The sequence below is a fragment of the Diaporthe batatas genome (assembly GCF_019321695.1).
Source record: "Diaporthe batatas strain CRI 302-4 chromosome Unknown Contig00001, whole genome shotgun sequence".
Taxonomy (NCBI): domain Eukaryota; kingdom Fungi; phylum Ascomycota; class Sordariomycetes; order Diaporthales; family Diaporthaceae; genus Diaporthe; species Diaporthe batatas.
In genome coordinates this window covers 2,776,408-2,794,795 of record NW_025408548.1, presented here as the reverse complement: position 1 = coordinate 2,794,795, position 18,388 = coordinate 2,776,408, and the positions used below count along the sequence as shown (strand labels likewise).

Here is an 18,388-nt window from a genome sequence, read left to right as displayed (position 1 = left end):
GCAGCAAGTGACGTGTTGCTGGCAGGGTAGTCTGTTGGCAACAAGCTCGACCCATTTTTTTCAGTGGTAACCGAGTAAGTCGACCAAGTCCGGAAGAACTTCAATCACCGTCCGTCCTATACCGACTGCCGGTAGTGTACACATACCTTGGCACCAAGTCGCTACCGGAGACCATTGTGGAAGGCTTCATGCATAAACCATTTGAGCCGCATTGTCACCGGTCGCATTGTGAGTGGTGCAATTAGGACGACCTTGAGATTGACTTCGCTCGCTTTGGCGGTGAAGCTTGATCCTGGTGATAGGGCTGAATGGTCTCATCCCACACAGCCCAGTGAGCATCTGGCAGCATCATTCCCATTGCTGCGAGGTGAAGCAATTGCGGTCCTTCCGAAAGGGCTTGAACGCAGGCTTGTGCCTCACTAGACCAAGTTGTGCACATTCACTGAGGGATTGACCTTGGTCGTCAGTCGGTCTCCGGTCGGATTCCTGAAGTTGTTTCCGAAAAAAGTTGTCTCACTGAAATTTGCAACTGTCACATTTGTTCTCCCCACAAGCCAGCAGGGTGTACGTAAATCCTGCAGTATGGATCTTCATTCTGGTCGTCGCTCGACTGTCCTTGGTGGAAAAAGTAGCCTGCCCTGGGAGTGTTGATCCCCAAGTGTTGCTCTGCAGTTGATTTCGCGGTCCGGAGATCGGATGATCTGGGGTCAAATAGGTCTCCACCGGACTGCCGGGGTCCCGGGTTGACTCGTCATGCATGAAACACACTCATCGACCCACGCCGGCGCTTGCATACTCAGGGTCTGGCACAGCTCAAGCTTTTCGAGTGAATTAGGCAGTAGGACAGCCTTCCAAGGTCGGAGTAAAGGTGAAATCTGGGAGGTGATATACTGTGTATAAGAGAAAAGGGGAAGGAGTCTGATGGTGATGAAGTCTAACAGCACACTATCGTTCAGTTAACAACGTAACTTCGGACAATCGAGTCATTTGTGCAATCCGAGTCGTTTGGTCGTTTGTTAATAGCTCAATAGCAACCTCGGCAGGGTGTCGGTCAAACAGGCCCACATCTTCAAGTGATGGACGAAGCAGCAGCCTTTCCAGGACTACGCGCCCGATCACTTGCAAGGATGTTTATCCCCAACTGATGAAGATAAACTCTATTCCCTTGAAAGCCCCTTTTGAGCAATTTACAAAAAACACGTCAGACATCATGGTCATCCTCCATTGACTGAATTGATGAGCTTCAATGTTGGTTTCGGCACGTGGCCAGGACGGACCCAAATAGAACAAATGGATGGATAAGGAAGACCTCTAACCCAGTATTAGTTTCTACTTGGACCAGCGAAATGCACAGTATCCGGTTGTTTATAATTAGCCGAAGACAACATCCCCTGTTTCACTTATAAGAGTGCCGGGCGTTTCGGCATCCGTACTTGATCAGTAAAAAGGAAGACCATGGCGCCTTCATACGGTGCTATTCTATATACGTTTAAGGATAGCTGCGGGTCGCCGTGCTCATGCGACGTCAGACCTGGCTAAATTTTAGTCTCATAGGGCTTTAGCTATATTATATTTTTTATTTAACTATTTATTTATTTATTATCTTCTTAGCTTTTAGACTAATTACTAGCTTATATTTTAAGTATAAAGTTAATAATTACTTAATATATGTTCTTAAATTTATTTATATAAAAGGGTTTTTTAAATAAATTTATTATTATAATATTATTATTTTATTAATAATTATATATTTAAAATAGGAACTATATTAATTTATTTAATAAAATTAGATTTAAATAATTATATAATAAGTATATTAATAAAGAAGAGCTAGCTTATTAAATTTTATATTATAGAATTCTTTTTTTTATAAAAACTATTTTAAGAGATTATTCTAATTTTATTATATAACTATTTTACTAACTTTTAATATAATATTATTAAGAGTAATACCTTTTAACCTTATTTATATAATATAAAGTTTAACTATATACTTATAAATATATTATATTTTCTTTTTATTATTATTAATATTATATTTCTTTAAATATCAAGTTTTAAGTATTTACTATTATATAAAGGTGTTATGTATATTTTATATATATGGGGATTAAGAATGAAACCACTTTGGTCTCACAGATACCGCGTTTCCGGGAGACAAGGTCCGGGGTGACATCGCAGGACAGTGCCCATGCCGTTCACATTCATGGACTCTACGCTGAATATCTTCCAGTCACTGAAGAAGCTGACGAGCTTCTTGGAAAGAGCGTTAGAACCCTTCGCGAACACTGACACACGTTCTGGGCTGTTCGCTTTGAGCTTGCATTTCATGGTCTTCATATACGACTCTAGGTGCGACTGGTAAAACCTATTCACGAAGGTGGTGTTGTGGAGACGGAATCAGTGCACCAGATCAATGACCGACTTTGCACTATTATCGAGAGCCTCAGCCTGCTCCTACCAGACGGACTGGCATCAATGTCGACGTCACGGTCAGAAACAACGATGGTGGCAGCGCTTACCTCGCAGAAGACATTGTGCTCGAGCTGCCTGCGACGTCTTGGAGCGTAAGGCGCCAGCAGCCATGTATTGTAAACCTGTCTCGACCTTTGGGTCTGCTTCATGGACGACGGAGTATATGCAGGGAGACGTGGCAACCTTCATCGCTCAAATGATATAACCGTCCGAGCACATCCCGTCGCCGGACATGATGTCGATGTAGGGCCTTGGGCGTGGCCAGTTTGATTGCCTGTAGATGACGCTGTGATCTACCACACACTTGCCTTCATGATGAGAGCTTTTTATGGGCGGTCTGCAGTGGTGATGGTGTCGACGTTGCAACTGAGGCTGGCTTGGCCATCCAAAAGAAGCTACAACCTCTGGACAAGCAGCAACACCATACTTGTACCCACGCTCCCCTGGCGGGTGCATGGTTTCGGAGCTACGGCGAAGCTCTTTCATAGAGATCAGATATTCACACCCGCCAAAACGGAGGGTACGCCCATACCAGGGAACTCGGAGATTAAAGTGCTTAGTTTCACCCCAAACCACAAGTAATTATTCCAGAGGGTTATCTTATAAGATGTTTTCCTATAGAAGCTTGTCTTATAGCAGATTATCCTATAGGAGGTTGTCCTATAGGAGGTTGTCCTATAGGAGGTTGTTTTATAAGAGGTATCCCTTAGGGCTTAAGTATACCCTCTATTTTAATAAGTGTAAATGTTCTATCTCGATTTATATTAAGTTTCTACTATGTTATAGTTAATATATATAGATAGTCTATTATATTAATTAAAGAGAACGGATATTTATATAAGAAAAAATAGTTAATATATAAATATTATCTTTTCTTTTAAATTATAATTAATTAGAAAGCTTTATTTAACCTCCTTTAACTATATATACTACTTAAATAAAATACTTTTTATACCCCTTTATATAAACTTATAATTCTTCTTTACCTATTAAATAAAACTCTTTTATTATTAAAAAGCTTTATATAAATACTTATAAAACTATTAACTAATTACTCTAAGTTAACCTTATTATAAAGGACTTTATTAATAATAAAAAGGAGACTTAAAAGGAGATTTAAATATTTAAAGACTTACTAGAATGTTTTAAGTAACGATAAGGAAAGAAGTAATAAACTATTAAATTAAAAGTAATAATAGAAGAATTAAAAAAATTAAAAGTATAGTTAATAAGTGTAAATTTTAGTTTTATATAATAAGTAGGTGATATAAATTAAGGTTAGCGTATTAAAGGGTATTTATACCTATATATTAGCCGTTTTCTTCTATATAAATATCCGTTCTCTTGAGAAAATAGTGCTAATAATAGTAGAAAGAGAATACAGTACGTCTGTGGGCACGTGGCTCAGCCTCGCGCCGTACAGACAAGGCTGGAAGGCATCGCTCCCGACGGCACCTATACGGAATAGAAGCGAAATCAGCAGGTACTACGTAATTGGAACCTCAAATAATGTTTTTTCAAAGCTCTCATGGTCCTGAAACCAAGTTGATTGTCCTATACAGCCTCAAAGCAGTGAAGGTCGCTGTTTATCATGCAGTCGTAAGTCGTGATATATGCGAAAAGAGAGATGAACATCCCCTGACCTATGTAGACTTCTGCCAGCATACTTTTTCTTGATTCCATCCCAGACAGGCTTGATTATAAACGACAAGCTTGACCCCTCAAGTCCTCTTGGGGTTGAAAGGTCTCGCCTTCCCGAACCACGGAAACTCAAAAAAGAACCTCCGAATTCCCCGTCTCCACTTTGCTATGCTGAAGACGCCCACCACTATCATTATTGTGAGACCACTTGGTAGCGCGACGATTGCCCAAAGCCGGGTGATGGGGCCAAGTTCCTCAATGGGGTCCGTTGTCATCGAGAGCAGCGTTGCGACAAAACTGAGCGGAATAAAAAACGTTGCGAGCCAAGTCAGCCATTCTTCGGCATGTTAGCATTGTGATTGAAGTAACCAAGTAGAAAAGAGGATAACATAACTTACGCAGATTCTTGTTGTCCTTGTATCCCCTTCGCGAATCTGCGAGATTAATCGCCGCGATCACTACATCTGTCAGCCGGTCAATCCTGTTCTGGAATTCCTCCATGTATCCCAACACAAGAGCAAAGTCCTGCTGGTATGCGTTGATGCATTCTGTGTCCATAAGCGGCCCTAGAGCACTGGCAGGCTTTTGAACAGGCTCGTGCATGTTCCGGCCGGGGTGCATCCGGTTGGGGTGCGCCGTCTCCCGGAATACGCGCAGGAATGTCTCCTACAGCATTCCAAGTCAGAGTCAGCCATCAAAGAAACAAAGCAGTAGCTTCACGCCAACACAGCGAAGGGTAGGCGACAAGGTGGCCATAGCACGTCTTGAAACCTGTAACCCCTGTGGTCTTTGTTATATAGGACTGCTTACGGAGATCATCTCTCTGTAGAGGGGCACAACGCGCCTCCAATGATGGAGCTTGGTGAGATGCTCATCGATCTGCTCCTCTTTCTCCAGGAAGTCGTTTGGGAAAGCGATACCCTTTGGCATAACGAGTTAGCCATCAAATAATAAGAGAATGATCTTCATGTTACCATACCCAATCAACCTGGTTTAGACGTGTCTTTATATAGTCCACCATGGTGAGCCACTCCGTGCAGACAAGGTGCAGTAGGACCTGCGTGGGGACGCATATCGGAGACGAGGAGTTGCCTGATTCGGGGTAGTTGAAGCTTTCGGGCCTCTTGGCCCAGTATATATAATCTTCGAAGAAGTTGTTACTGGGTGGTGGCTCGGTGCCTTTGGGAGTAGATTCCCCCACGGCTGGGATTTTGGCCCAATTTCGATACTTAAGCCACAATGGGTTTCCGGTTGTCAAGGTTGGATCCAGTAAGAGGATAGCATATGTGATGCCTTTTCCCCCGTTCTTCTCCTCAGGTGGTTGGATCCAACATGTCGCCCTGCTCCGAGTGAGGCCTACCATGGCCTCTGCCTTGTTATGTTTGTCCCAGAAATTGTTGCTGTTGAAATCACGATCCAATCGGCGGAAGACATTGAACTTCTTGGAGTCCTCTACGCCCTGGAAAAAGAGATCGCTGTTCAGAAAATTTCTCGCCCTCACAAAACGCAGCTGGAACCAGTTTTGTGTTCGGCTGACGATGTCCAGATTTGGTGGGTCACGCCACCAGTCGCCTATCGCGAACATTGTCAGTCGAGCTATCAGAGTATCGGGCACCTGAGCGGTGCCCTAGTTCCGAAGTTCCATTTCATGGGACCTACTAGTATTATACCAAGCGTAGTCGACAATATGTTCTCGGAAAAAGGAAGGATCCACCTTAAAGTGGAAGCCGAGAGCCTCGATAACGTCGCGCGATAGGTCCTCTACCACAAACAGCCTCGTTTTCACATGGTCGTTCTCACCCATCTCGGCAAGACAGTCTTTCAGTTCGTCGATATCATCGAATCGCTTTTCCTCGACACCAGGTCCGTCTCTTGGGTACTCAAGAAGGCAAACATTGGTTTTTGCCATTCGCTCTAGTTTGCGTTTGCCTGCAAATTTTCATCAGCTGTGTCCGAAGACGAGGCCCGCAAGAGCAGTTTAGCAGGGACTTGTCCAGCTTTTGAGTATCTGAGGAAGTACGCCTAGGGACAGGTTGAGCATACTTCTCTCTGTAGGATCAGCCGGGTATGCGCCCGGGGCTTGCGGGTTCCATCTGATAGGATGCGTGCCAACGTCCATGAAGTCACAGAGCAATTCGAGATGAGGCCATTGAGATGTGAGGGATCTGACATGTGTCAAGTACGGACCCCTATCTCAAAAGCCATGTCAGCTTGAGCGATCATACAACAAGAAGATGGATGAAATGCAGTCCTTACGCCTTGGGAGCGGGTTTGACCCAGCCGTCATCACCTTGGCGCCACTGGTTCAGCAAGTCGTGCCGATTAACATCTCCGTGGGAATAGGCCGTCAACCACTCCCGGACAGGAAATGGGCCCGGCCCGAGCCTTGGGCCTTTCATGTTGTTTGGCATCTTGGGACGAGACTGGCCATTGTTTCTGGGACGGTTGTTGAAGAAAAACCCTCAGGAGGCAAGCGCAGCAATGAGGCCCTGCGAGAGGAGAAGTGCGGAAGAAAAGAGAAGAGTCGTTGGTGACAGGCCTCACGAAAGGAGCCGCTTCGGAGGGTAGCACTGCAGGAAGCCATTCCACTTCGGTCGGGAAATGGGGTGGCTAGTCCCACGCAGCTGAACAGTTCGATGCAACCCCGGGACCCTTGTGGATTGGTGCCTCTCTGAATCGCGGGCGAACCACCGAGGCAGCCGAGACCGCCACGGGGGCCGATTAGTGGGTCTCAGCGCAAAGCTTCTGTTGATCGTCTGGGCAGCCTGGCAGCTGGGACAGTGAATCCCATAGATCAAAGCTTGCCATGATTTCTATCTCAGATCAGCAACATTTGCCACAGAGGGGGAGGAGGTGTCATTTTTTCTGACTATAATGCCGACTGAGGAGCGATTGATCATTCTTTGCGGCGCCCGTGGCTGCAGGGGTCATCCGGATGACGGGCTAGTTGCCCTTCAAAGCCTGAATCTGGAAAATGGAGACAGTTCGGATTGTATCTGCCATCAAGCATGATACGCTGCGCGCCGGTGAGAATGGTCCAAGACCATTCAGAGATTCTTGCTGGGCTGGCAAGCGATTGATGACTGAAAGGAATCAGAAAGTACTGAAGAAACAGGGCTTCTATAGATGCTGTAGTCAAAATGCCCAGTGATAATTATCTGACGCGGACTTGTTCGCTGTCTTCACGGCTGAAAGAATCACCACACCCTCCTACACAATTCCCCACAGAAGGCCCATATCACAAATGGGTGAAATCATTATGAGACAACTTCTCGAGAATAATGTTCAATTACAGCAGTCCTGCATGCTTTCAATTATTGCCCACTCCATTTTCAACCAGACCCGGGCTGTATCTGGCAAGGAACGCGTTGGATGCGATATGGCGTGGGAGTACATTGCATCCAGCCAGGTGACAACGTTTTTGCTGAAACAAAAAATCCAGAGTTTTTCAGGGACCAGTTGCCCTCGCTGTCGCGTACCTCTGATTCGATAACTTGGTCCATTCCTTGGTCATCGAAGAAGCCTTTGGTGAAGAATCCATACCGTCTGGCCGTGGAAAAGCTTTTCTGTGGTTTGCTCATTTTTCCTACAGGTACTTCTGTATCGTGTCTAAAATTTACATGATCCCTTGAAGCTGGGTGTAAAGACTGATTGAAAGTACTGCCATCAAGGTCTCTGGCAAGACGTGCACGACGTATCTATTGAACGTGAAAGGGCATGAAGAGATGACGATGAGATCCAAATACAACAAGCATGAATGCAAAATTAGTGGCATAAGACAGTCGTTGGAGCTGTCCTTCATGAGCGGCCCTGGATCTTTCCTTCCTCAGCTCGAGGATTGATGTTCCACCAATGGCTGGTCGGACACGAGGAAGCGTGAAGAAGGATGATCCATTCCTGCTTTTGTGCATTTGGTAACTAGTATTTGTTTAGACACAGACTGTAATCCGCCTACTATATTGCCACCAGGGCTGGCTATCGCACCGAGTTGCAGGCGGCCGGAGTCGTTGTCAACGAGACCGAGGCAGGACAGAGCCTCGCGTGCGTGGCTTGTCTAAAGATAGCTTTTCGATGCATGCCCCAAATGCGCTCGACGTGATGACAATAAGCATCGTGGAAGTGTTGGTCATTGCCTCCCAATGACAGTTTGATGGTGTGCGGCGGTGAACTGCCGTATATCCAGGCCTGCTTTGTTAATGACGTTGGTTGCAAGGGCTTGCTCTACTGTCTGGGAAAAACGAAGTTGCGCCCCCGGCTAAATTACCCCTGTTCAAAAGTTAAACTAATCTTTTAACTTTCTTATACTTTTAATAACTCTTTTAATACTTAACTTAAAAATATATAAAAAATATATTTATAATCCTTATCAAAATCTCTATATATAAATACTTTTAGAATATTTATTATTAAGCTTATATAATAAAGGATATAAAAGCTATTAGGTTGATAAGATAAGGAAGTGTATAGACCTATTAGTTAGTTTAATAAGTAATTAACCTCTAACTTTAGTAATATAAAAGCCTTAAATAAAAATTATTTTAAAAATTTAAGGTTATTAAAATATTTATAAGAATTATAAAAATATTTTTTATATATTTTTAAGTTAAGTATAAAGAGAGCTATTAAAAGAAGATTACTTTTAAAAAGGAGTTATTTAACTCTTAAACAGGGGGTATTTAACCGAGGGGGGGCGCAACTTCGTTTTTCTCAGACAGTAGATATCAACTCCCCGAGGAACTAGCGCCTGATTTCCGTTCCAATATCTACTTACCTACTGTCTGGGAAAAACAAAGTTGCCCCCCCCCCTAGTTAAATACCCCCTATTCCTTAATTAAACCAAAACTTTACTAATAAAATAAAAAATCCAATATTTTTATTAAAACACTCCTATTAACCTTATTAATACTAATAATAAATTATCTTTATTACCTAATTAAATAAAAATAATATTATATTAATTTTATATAATTAATTTAAACTTAACCTATAAAGATATATATAATTTATTTATTTTAATATAAAGTAATATTAACTAATTAACTTTATAAATAATATTATTAAACTAACTTATTAAATTTAAATTATTTAATACTTATTATATAAAATTTACTTAAAAGTTAAATTATATAATTTATTAATAAAAATATTATATTATTTAAATAATTATATACTTAAAAGCTAACTATTAAGGTAATTAAGGTTTAGTAAATTACTTAAAAATACTTATAAATATCCTTAAAACTACTTAAAATAAAATTATTATAATAAACTAAGTAGTTTAAAGGGTATAAAAAATACTATTTAAGTTAATAATAAAAAAATATATTTAATAATAAAAAAAGGTTTAAAAGTATTAATAATAAAACCTTTTACTATTAAAGTAAAATCCTTAATAAATAATAATAATAATAATATTAAATATTTTAAAAATTACTTAATTAACCTTTTAATATAAATATATTTAAATAAATTAATTTTAACTTTTTTATTAAAATTTATAACTTAAAGGTTATTAATACTTTTATTATATAACCTAAAAATAAAGTATTATATTAAAAAAAAAAATAAAGTTAAGAAATTTAAAGCTTTCTATTAAATTATATTAATTTATTTAAAAATTTAATTAAAAAAATATAAAAACTATTTAAATATAATTATTAAATTAAAAATATTTTTATTAAAACTAATTAATTTATAAATTAAAAGTTTTTAACTTTATAATTAAAAATTATAAAAAATATTAATAAAAGATTAAAATATTTAATTATAATAATATTATAAATATATTTTTAAATCCTAAAACCCTTTTTTACTTTTATATAACTATAAAGTTATATTATTAATATAAAATTATAAATATTTATATTATATAATAATTATTTAATTAAATATATATTAATTAAAATCTTTTAATTATTATTAACTATTTAATAAATAACTACCTTAAAAATAGTTTATTAATAGTTAAATAAGTAATAAATATAAATATATTTAATAAAAATTTAAACTTTAAAACTTTTAATTTATATTAATAATTATTAAATAAAGAGTTAAAATAAAAATAAAAATAAACTTTATATAAAAAAGTATAAATAATTAATAAAAATATAATTATATTTTTAAGTAAATACTATAAAGTTAATTATTATTATTAAAATAAAAGAAATTTTTATAATAATAGTATTTTATTAAATAAAATAATATATATATTAGTTTATTTAATAAAAATTAAAAGAATTAATTTAATATAATTATAATAAATAATATTATAATTAAATACCTATTAAAAATCTTTTAATTATTAAATAATTTAAATAAAGTTTAATAAAAAAGCTTAATAATAATAAAATTAACCTTATTTTTTAAAAAAATAAAAATAAAAGTAAAAAAATAATATTAATATAATTATTAATTTATTATTTAATATTAATTTATTTAAAATTAAATATATTAAATAGCTTTAATAAAGCTATTATTATTATTATTACTATTAGCTTTCTTTTATAAATTTAATAAACTCTTAACTTTACTATTATTAATAATAATAATAATAATAATATTTATAAGTTTATTATAAAGATAAAGGTTATTAATTATTTTTATTATTATTATTATAAATAAAAAAATAAAATAGTTTTATATTAAAAGTTTATTATAAAAGTATTTTAAAAGTATTTTAAAAATCTATTAAAAAAGCTTAATTTAAATAATTTATAAAAATTATAAAATATAAAAATTTAACCTTTATAAACTTTATAAAAAAATATTTAGTTTAATAAATATAATTTAAAGGCTATTTTATTAATTAAAATATTAATTAAGTTATATTTAAAAAAAAGAATTTTATTAATTTTTAATAATAATAATAATAAAAACTTATTATTATAATAAAAATTATTAAATAGCTATTTAATAAATTATTAAATAAATATTAAAAATATATATTTTATAAAATTTATAAAATTATTTAACTAATTAATTAACTTTATTTAATATTAAACTTTATAATTAAATTAATTATTTAATAAAAAGTTAAAAATTTATTAAAATAATTTTTATATTTAATAAAATAAAGGAATTATATAATAAGTTTTAAAAGACTTTTAAGTAAAAAAGTAATAATTAAATATATAAAAAATATAATTAATAATAAAAATAATTAAAAAAATTAGTTATTTTAAGTAAATAAAGTAAATTAAATATTTAATATTAAATAATTAATTAATTAAATAAATTTACCTATAATTAATTTATTTATTTTAACTTTAATTACTAATTTAATTATTTAACTTATAAATAATATTCTTCCATTTATATAATTATATTTAATTAAAACTTTATTAATTTTAATTTTTATAACTTTTAATTAATACTATTATATTTACCTTATTTTACACTTTTTTAATACTTATATATAATAAAATATTTTAAATAATTTTAATTTTAAATTTAATTTTTAAATATAAAAATAAAATTAAATAAAATTTTATTTAAATTATAATTTAATAATTTATATTAATATTAATAATATAAATAATACTTTAAATTATTAAAATATACTTTAATAAAATTAAAATTAAAAAATATAAAATAAATATTTATATTTTATACTTTTATATTTATTATTTTAATTATTTTTATATTATAATATTATAAAGTATTATTTATTATAAAATTAATTTTAAATTTAAATATAAGTTTATTTTTAATAAAATACTTTTATTAATTATTATAAAAGTATTTTTTATTATATAACTTTTATATATTATAATAGTAAATAAGTTATTAAATATAATTATAGAAAATATAAAATAAGCTCTTTACTTAAAGAGACTTTTAACCTATAAAGTATATTTAATAGATATTTAACCTATTCTTTTATATTATTTTATTTATTAAAATTAAACTTATTAATAAAGATAAATATTTTATTATATAACCTAATTAATATATTTATTAAAAATAGTAATTATAAAGCTTTTATTATACTAATAGATTAATATATATATTTATTTATTATTTTATATATAAACTTTAAAAGTATTATTTATTATTTTATAATAATATTAATTTAAAATTATTTAATAAAAAATATTATATTTTATTAAAATATAAATTTAATTTATTAAATAAAAGATTTTTAATTTTTAATTTATATAATTTATATATTAATTAAATTTTATAAATTTATTATAAAAATAAATTAATAAATTTTAAAATATATTACTTTAATTTAATTATATTTAATAATAATAATAATAATATATTTAAAGTAATTATATAAATAATAATAACTTTTTAATAATAATTTTAAATTATTTTATAATAATATTAAAACTTAATTTATAGTTATTTATTAAATAGTAATAGATTAAAGTATAAATAAAATTTTAACTATTAAAGTTTAAATAGTAATAAATAATAACTAATTATTATTAAAACCTCTCTTTTATTAATTAAGGAATATTAATAAGCTAATAAGAGTGTTTTATTAAGAAATATTGGATTTTCTACCCTACCAGTAAAGTTTTAGTTTAACCAAGGAATAGGGGGTATTTAACTAGGGGCGCAACTTCATTTTTCCCAGATAGTAGTTAAGTATCCACAACCATGTAATCCTTTGAGCCCCGCAACCTCCATGCTGACATCTGTTCTTATCTCCCTCCTCACCACCAAGCCTTGGGACAATTATTGCCACCCATCACTGCCCGGCTCATGACATTTATCAAGCAACATGACCAGACGCACAGCTGAGCCAGCAAACCAAGGCCATGGCCTAGGGGTCGCTTTGCCCATCGTCAGAGACGACGAGGAAACGCACTTTCATGACATTACAGAAATGCCGCTGCGCACTGCTGAAGCAGGACGTTTTCCAAAGCAACTTTTTTCCATGGCTTATGGCATGACTATCAAGGCTCCTGGCCAAAGCCAAAGTGCTGCTGCCATCACTGCGACGAAAAAGAAATTGTTCACCATAATCAAAACAGACCTCCTGATACCTGGCGATGGCGAGCCTTTCAGTGACGCGGCATTGGTGATAGAGAACAAGCTCATTGCATGGGTCGGCAAGCAGTCAGACGTCCCCGATAAGTACAGCTCAGCGCCCCACCGCTCCTTCAGTATCCCGTACCTCATGCCCGGGCTGTGGGACTGCCACGTTCACTTCGGCGGCGGGAGCATCACCGGCGATGACGGGCCCGGCTACACGGGAATGATCACCATGCATCCGGCGGCGGGCGGCGCGCGGCTCGCCCGCGGGTGCTGGGAGGCCGTCCAGCGCGGGTACACGAGCCTGCGCGACTTGGGCGGCTTCGGGTGCGAGGTTGCGAAGGCAATCAACGAGGGCGAGATCGTGGGGCCGAATATCTACGGGGCTGGCGCCTGCCTCTCACAGACCGCGGGCCACGGTGACATCTTCAACCTGCCCGCCGGGGTTGTATATGAAAACATGGGGGTCATGAAGGTCACCCCGGGCCATTTTGGGTCGACTTTCAGCTGTATCGTTGATGGGGTCGATGAGTGCCGCCGGGCGGTACGGTTGCAGATCCGTAGGGGTGCAAAATGCATCAAAATATTGGCCTCGGGCGGGGTTTTGTCGAGAAACGATGAAGTCCAGTACGCGCAGTTCAGCGAGGAAGAGCTCAGGGTCATCGTTGAAGAGGCAGCGAGGCAGGGACGCTCCGTGGCGGCCCATGTCCACTCGAAGGTGGGTATTCTGGCCGCAGTCAAGGCTGGAGCGAGAACGGTTGAGCATGTCTCCTTCGGTGACGAAGAGTGCATTGACCTCATCAAAAAGACTGGGACTGTCTACGTGGCTACCAGTAGGTGTCATCTTGCCCCTTTAACAGTCCCCGCCTTTCAGTTATATTAGAACAGTGTTTTGGGCCTGCGCGGCTGACTAACATTCACCAGGACTCATTACAGAATATCTCCTGTCGACAGGGGGAGAGGGATTGGACCCGTCAAGTTGGGAGAAGGCGAAACTCTGCGGTGCACATCACCTAGCCTCTTACAAATTGGCAATACAAGCAGGCTGCACGTTCGCCTTGGGGACTGACACCCCTCCTGGTGTCAACATGGCATTGGAGCTCGAATATGCCGTCAAGGCTGGTCTTAGCAACCTTGAGGCCATCAAGGCAGCCACTGCTAATGGTCCCCTCACAATCGGCGCACAGGCTCCCAGAACTGGTCAGCTCAAGGTTGGCTATGAGGCAGATATCCTTGGCCTCACAGCGAACCCTGTTGAAGATGTCCGTGTTCTACAAGAGAAGAACAATATCAAGTTCGTTTGGAAAGGAGGCAAGCTATTCAAAGGGCCGGGTGTGGGCCCGTGGGGGGAGGACAGATGGTGGGGAGATGACTGGGTTTGAAAAGTAATTGATTTGTTTTCCATGGAATTTTCACGTTTTAGTTATCTGGTTCCGCTTCCATTCCGTATACGCCATGACCATACACAGCACCTTCATATAGTGGTAAACGCTTAAAAACTCGGCTTCTTTTCTTGGAAAGAAGAAAGAAAGAAAAAGAAGAAAAAGAAACATGCATGAGATTAAGAATATGATAGGTGGATTTATGTAGAACGAGTGTAAATATATGTGGTTTCGCTTCTATTCTGTATATGTCCGAGGACATATATGGTGCCTTCATACGGTGGTAAGCACTCAAGACCCAGCGCTTGGGAAGAATACGATGCCGATAACAATAGTTATAATACGATAAGTGTAAATATATAACTGAAGAGTTTTGTTGCTGCGACAAGCTCTGGATGCCATGCGACATTCAATGTTGTGTCCACTGGTCCTAAGCAAGGTTTACACCACAGCCACCAGCCCAAAGCATTCACCAGCGAATATCGCCCCTGTGAAATGGAGTCTGTGATGTGATATACCGAAATGCCCTCTTAACCCTCATATCCATCCGCCCTCCCAAACCAAGACCAAATTGGACCTTGGACGAAACATGAAGAAGAACTTGAAGATTAAGTACTTGGACCTCACATTCAAGAACAAAGAAACATGTGCTGACTACATATTCTCATTTCACGATCACCGACGAGAGCTAGATGTCCAATGAAACACTGCCCAATGGCACTAGCATCGGCTGTCTGTGTACTTAGTAGTTATGTTAGTTATAAACGCGGACCCTTTCAACTTCGTTGGAGTTTCTTAAATGGCACAGTCACTGGATTTGGCCTTTTCGCTATGGCTGTTGGTCTACAATGACAACTCAAACTTGGAAACGCAATCCTAGGCTGAGTCAACTCCTACCGACGGCATTTAAGTTACTCCCTGCAAGAGTTGAGACGCAGAGGGGCTGATGCTAGACGATAATTGCCCGGCCCAGCTCAAGCATGGAATTGCTTGGACGACCCCTACGGAAACCAAGTCAAACTTTAGTGATCAGGAGGCCCAATGTCTCGATAACTTTGTGAACAGGCATGAGTCGCGCGGCTTCAACTTTGCAAGCGCGAGTCCCCCTTAAGGACATCTGGATGGAACCAACCCTAAGACACTGAGATCCATGTATCTCAATCGTAATATGTATAACGCTCTTTTCAAAATTGTTCTACGCCAATCTCAATCCAACTTTCTAACATATTCACACGGCCCCACGTAGATTTTGCGTCCTTGAACAAAGTAATACGCCATGGAGAAGACCACCACTACACCGTATATGAGCATGTTCCAATTCATGACATTTCCCGCTGGATGCGGAGATACAGGGAAGAAGGAGAAAATGAACGCGAAAATCAGAAATGCCACAGAGGAGATATTCAGTATCAGCCCCCAGCGCCCCAAACTAAAGTGACTTGGAAGCAGAGGGGCGCCTGTCCACCGACGCCAGATCATGCAGCCGATAGAGCAGATGTAGCTCGACAACAGCGCGTTCGTAGACAGGGACGTGATGGAGTTGAGAGCCGTGGCAGAACCGATATTGATCAGTGAGAGCAGAGCTGAAGTAATAAAGGTGACAATGATAGCGTTCATTGGGAGCTCGTTTCGCGACACCCTGGCGAACCAGGTGGAGAAGGGTAGACCCTCGTCCCTGGCGAACGCGAAGAGCTGTCTGGAGGCTGTAGCCACGATGGACAGGTTGGAGCTGATCAGCATCAACAGGATGAACACTGACATAATTGTTGCTGAGGCTGTGGATCCTGTCGATTTGTAAAATAGCGCCATGTATGGGTAACCTGTGGATGTTGCGACAATTTCGTCGACATTGGACCCTACGCAGAAGGTGAATGTAATAATCATAATCCATGCAAGAAGCCCATTAACTGCTGTAGTCAAAATCATCGACCGAGGGATGGTTCTGCTAGCTGACTGGAGTTCTTCAGACTGTGAAAACTTATTAGTGACTGAACTGTTTACCAGTTGTCCATATCAGACCTCTTTCCTTGTTTGACATCTTCTCGAGGTTTTGCAAAACAGGCTTTGAGCTTCTGTTGTACGATCTGAGACCAGTACAGTTTGCGATTAAGCCATACTCTGAGGGGAATGTCCTCCCTCGGCCATCTATGGGGGAAGGATTTCAGCGGAGACATACCATATGGGCTGCTGCGTCGGCTCCCAGCAGGGGGATAATCCCTGACGTTATCCCTGCAAGGGTGCTAATGCCGAAGCTATTCCAACCTCCGCCGTCGTAAAACTGAGTGAAAATCTCCGCGTCGGCAATGTCTGGTGACAAAGCCCAAAGAGTGGCAAGGATTCCAATGAACGCACCGAAGTGGATCACTAATAAGCCAGACTCGATAGTCGGAAGATGTCTTGCGAGAAATGTGTTGAAGAAAACCGCAAAGGCAGCAACTGCTATGGTGAGCAAGGTCCCGTGCCACCCTTCAGGAACGTAAGTATCCGGATGATTGAGCGCAATTAGGCCTTGAATCATCGTCCCTGCCATGAAAGACGAGCTGGCACAACCTCCTTGCCAGCCAAGGACGCAAAGCCAGCCCATGATGTAGCTCAGGAATTTCTGGTGTTTTCTCGGCGAGAACTCGGATATCCAGTGATATTGACCGCCGGTTGTTGGAGCCCTGGAATCATCAGCATTATACCGGGGCTCAATATAATGCATGCACGCGCTGAACTTTACTCACATCGATGCCATCTCTGCCATTGAGGTATTCACGAGCATAAATCCCATCCAGCATATGAAGAATATCCATATGTATCCCGCCGTTCCGCCATTGAACAAACTGACGCTCGCAAGTCTACAATTTCTTTTTATCAGCAGGAGGCAGTGGGTGAAACGAACTCGCCTGGCACCTTTGTGTTGATCAAGACTTACACTAAAGAACATTCCCAAGACGCGACCAAAATCATGGAGAAGGCCCAGATGGAGACGAATCGAAAGTTCCGCTGCGGAGGAATTAGTCAATGAATCAGATGTGCGCGTCTGGGGAACAGCCACGTACCCGAAGCTCCTGAACCTTTCCCATGCGGGCCATATCAGCGCGATCCTCGGCAGTTCCGGTCTTCTCATCGACAAGCTCGCCCCCAGAATCATGGTTGATGGATTCAACCTTCTCGGTACCAATCCTCTTCTCTGAGATCTCCATGACGCTCGTCTTTGCGTTCAAAGCTCTTATCGCTACTGCTGCTTTGTGGTTGCACAATTAAAAGGCGAGATGAAGAGAAGAGAAGATTGAATGGAGACCGTGCGACATCAGACATATAAAATACGCGCAGGTGAGAACTAATGCACAAATTTGTACCACTGCAGTCAGGGTGCAACGGTGGTCTTATCGAGAGGGGTTCTGGAAGAGATCAACATCCTCTATTAGTTGCATTGTTCACCTAGGCAGGCAAGGGAGTGCTTCAGTGTTACATCGAGCCTGATCCCACCAATCATGCTATCAGAAACTGAAAGAATATGCGCGGTCGAAGGGTCTTTACCAATTTTGCCGTAACACTAAGATCTGACTTGCTTGAGGTAGAGAGGGGCAACAAGATGCTACCCTGTTTCGTGCTGGATATTGCCCTCATTTGGCCGCCATGAGCTGATTTGCTTCATCGTCACGCTGCCAAGGTAGTTTGGGAGAGAATCTAAGCGGGCGGTCTAAGTAGTGACTGTACTATATCTGCATTTAAATATTTCATCACAGATTGTAACTACTAATCAACACTCAGTTGCAGAGTTTGGTTTTCGACGTCTCAGTCTGTAATGGCGGTTCCATTTCTTCCTACACATAGAAAAAGTATGTGACGCCTTCATACTGTGGTCAAAGCTCATGCACATGTGTGATAGCGGATCGTGATTCTGCACGATCCCA

General features: G+C 38.4%; 3 protein-coding genes across 3 annotated transcripts; 1 reads left to right on the top strand and 2 right to left on the bottom strand.

Annotated features, from left to right (window-relative positions):
* Positions 1–3,969: 3,969 nt before the first annotated feature.
* On the bottom strand, positions 3,970–6,627 carry KVR01_001049 (uncharacterized protein). The gene is made up of 7 exons (XM_044793359.1): positions 6,373–6,627; positions 6,160–6,305; positions 5,776–6,045; positions 5,096–5,688; positions 4,927–5,037; positions 4,515–4,782; positions 3,970–4,453 (listed from the first exon to the last, which is right to left on the bottom strand). Exons 1-7 carry the CDS (start codon positions 6,525–6,527, stop codon positions 4,197–4,199), a joined length of 1,800 nt encoding a protein of 599 aa, XP_044650998.1. The 5' UTR covers positions 6,528–6,627; the 3' UTR covers positions 3,970–4,196.
* Positions 6,628–12,742: 6,115 nt separating this feature from the next.
* KVR01_000487 (uncharacterized protein) lies at positions 12,743–14,702 on the top strand. Its single transcript, XM_044784248.1, has 2 exons — positions 12,743–13,937; positions 14,029–14,702. Exons 1-2 carry the CDS (start codon positions 12,851–12,853, stop codon positions 14,484–14,486), a joined length of 1,545 nt encoding a protein of 514 aa, XP_044650436.1. The 5' UTR covers positions 12,743–12,850; the 3' UTR covers positions 14,487–14,702.
* A 937-nt stretch (positions 14,703–15,639) lies between these two features.
* KVR01_000364 (uncharacterized protein) lies at positions 15,640–17,780 on the bottom strand. Its single transcript, XM_044788734.1, has 5 exons — positions 17,531–17,780; positions 17,404–17,474; positions 17,213–17,326; positions 16,663–17,149; positions 15,640–16,454 (listed from the first exon to the last, which is right to left on the bottom strand). The coding sequence occupies exons 1-5, from the start codon at positions 17,672–17,674 to the stop codon at positions 15,693–15,695; spliced, it is 1,578 nt and encodes a 525-aa protein (XP_044650313.1). The 5' UTR covers positions 17,675–17,780; the 3' UTR covers positions 15,640–15,692.
* Between the last annotated feature and the right edge of the window lie 608 nt (positions 17,781–18,388).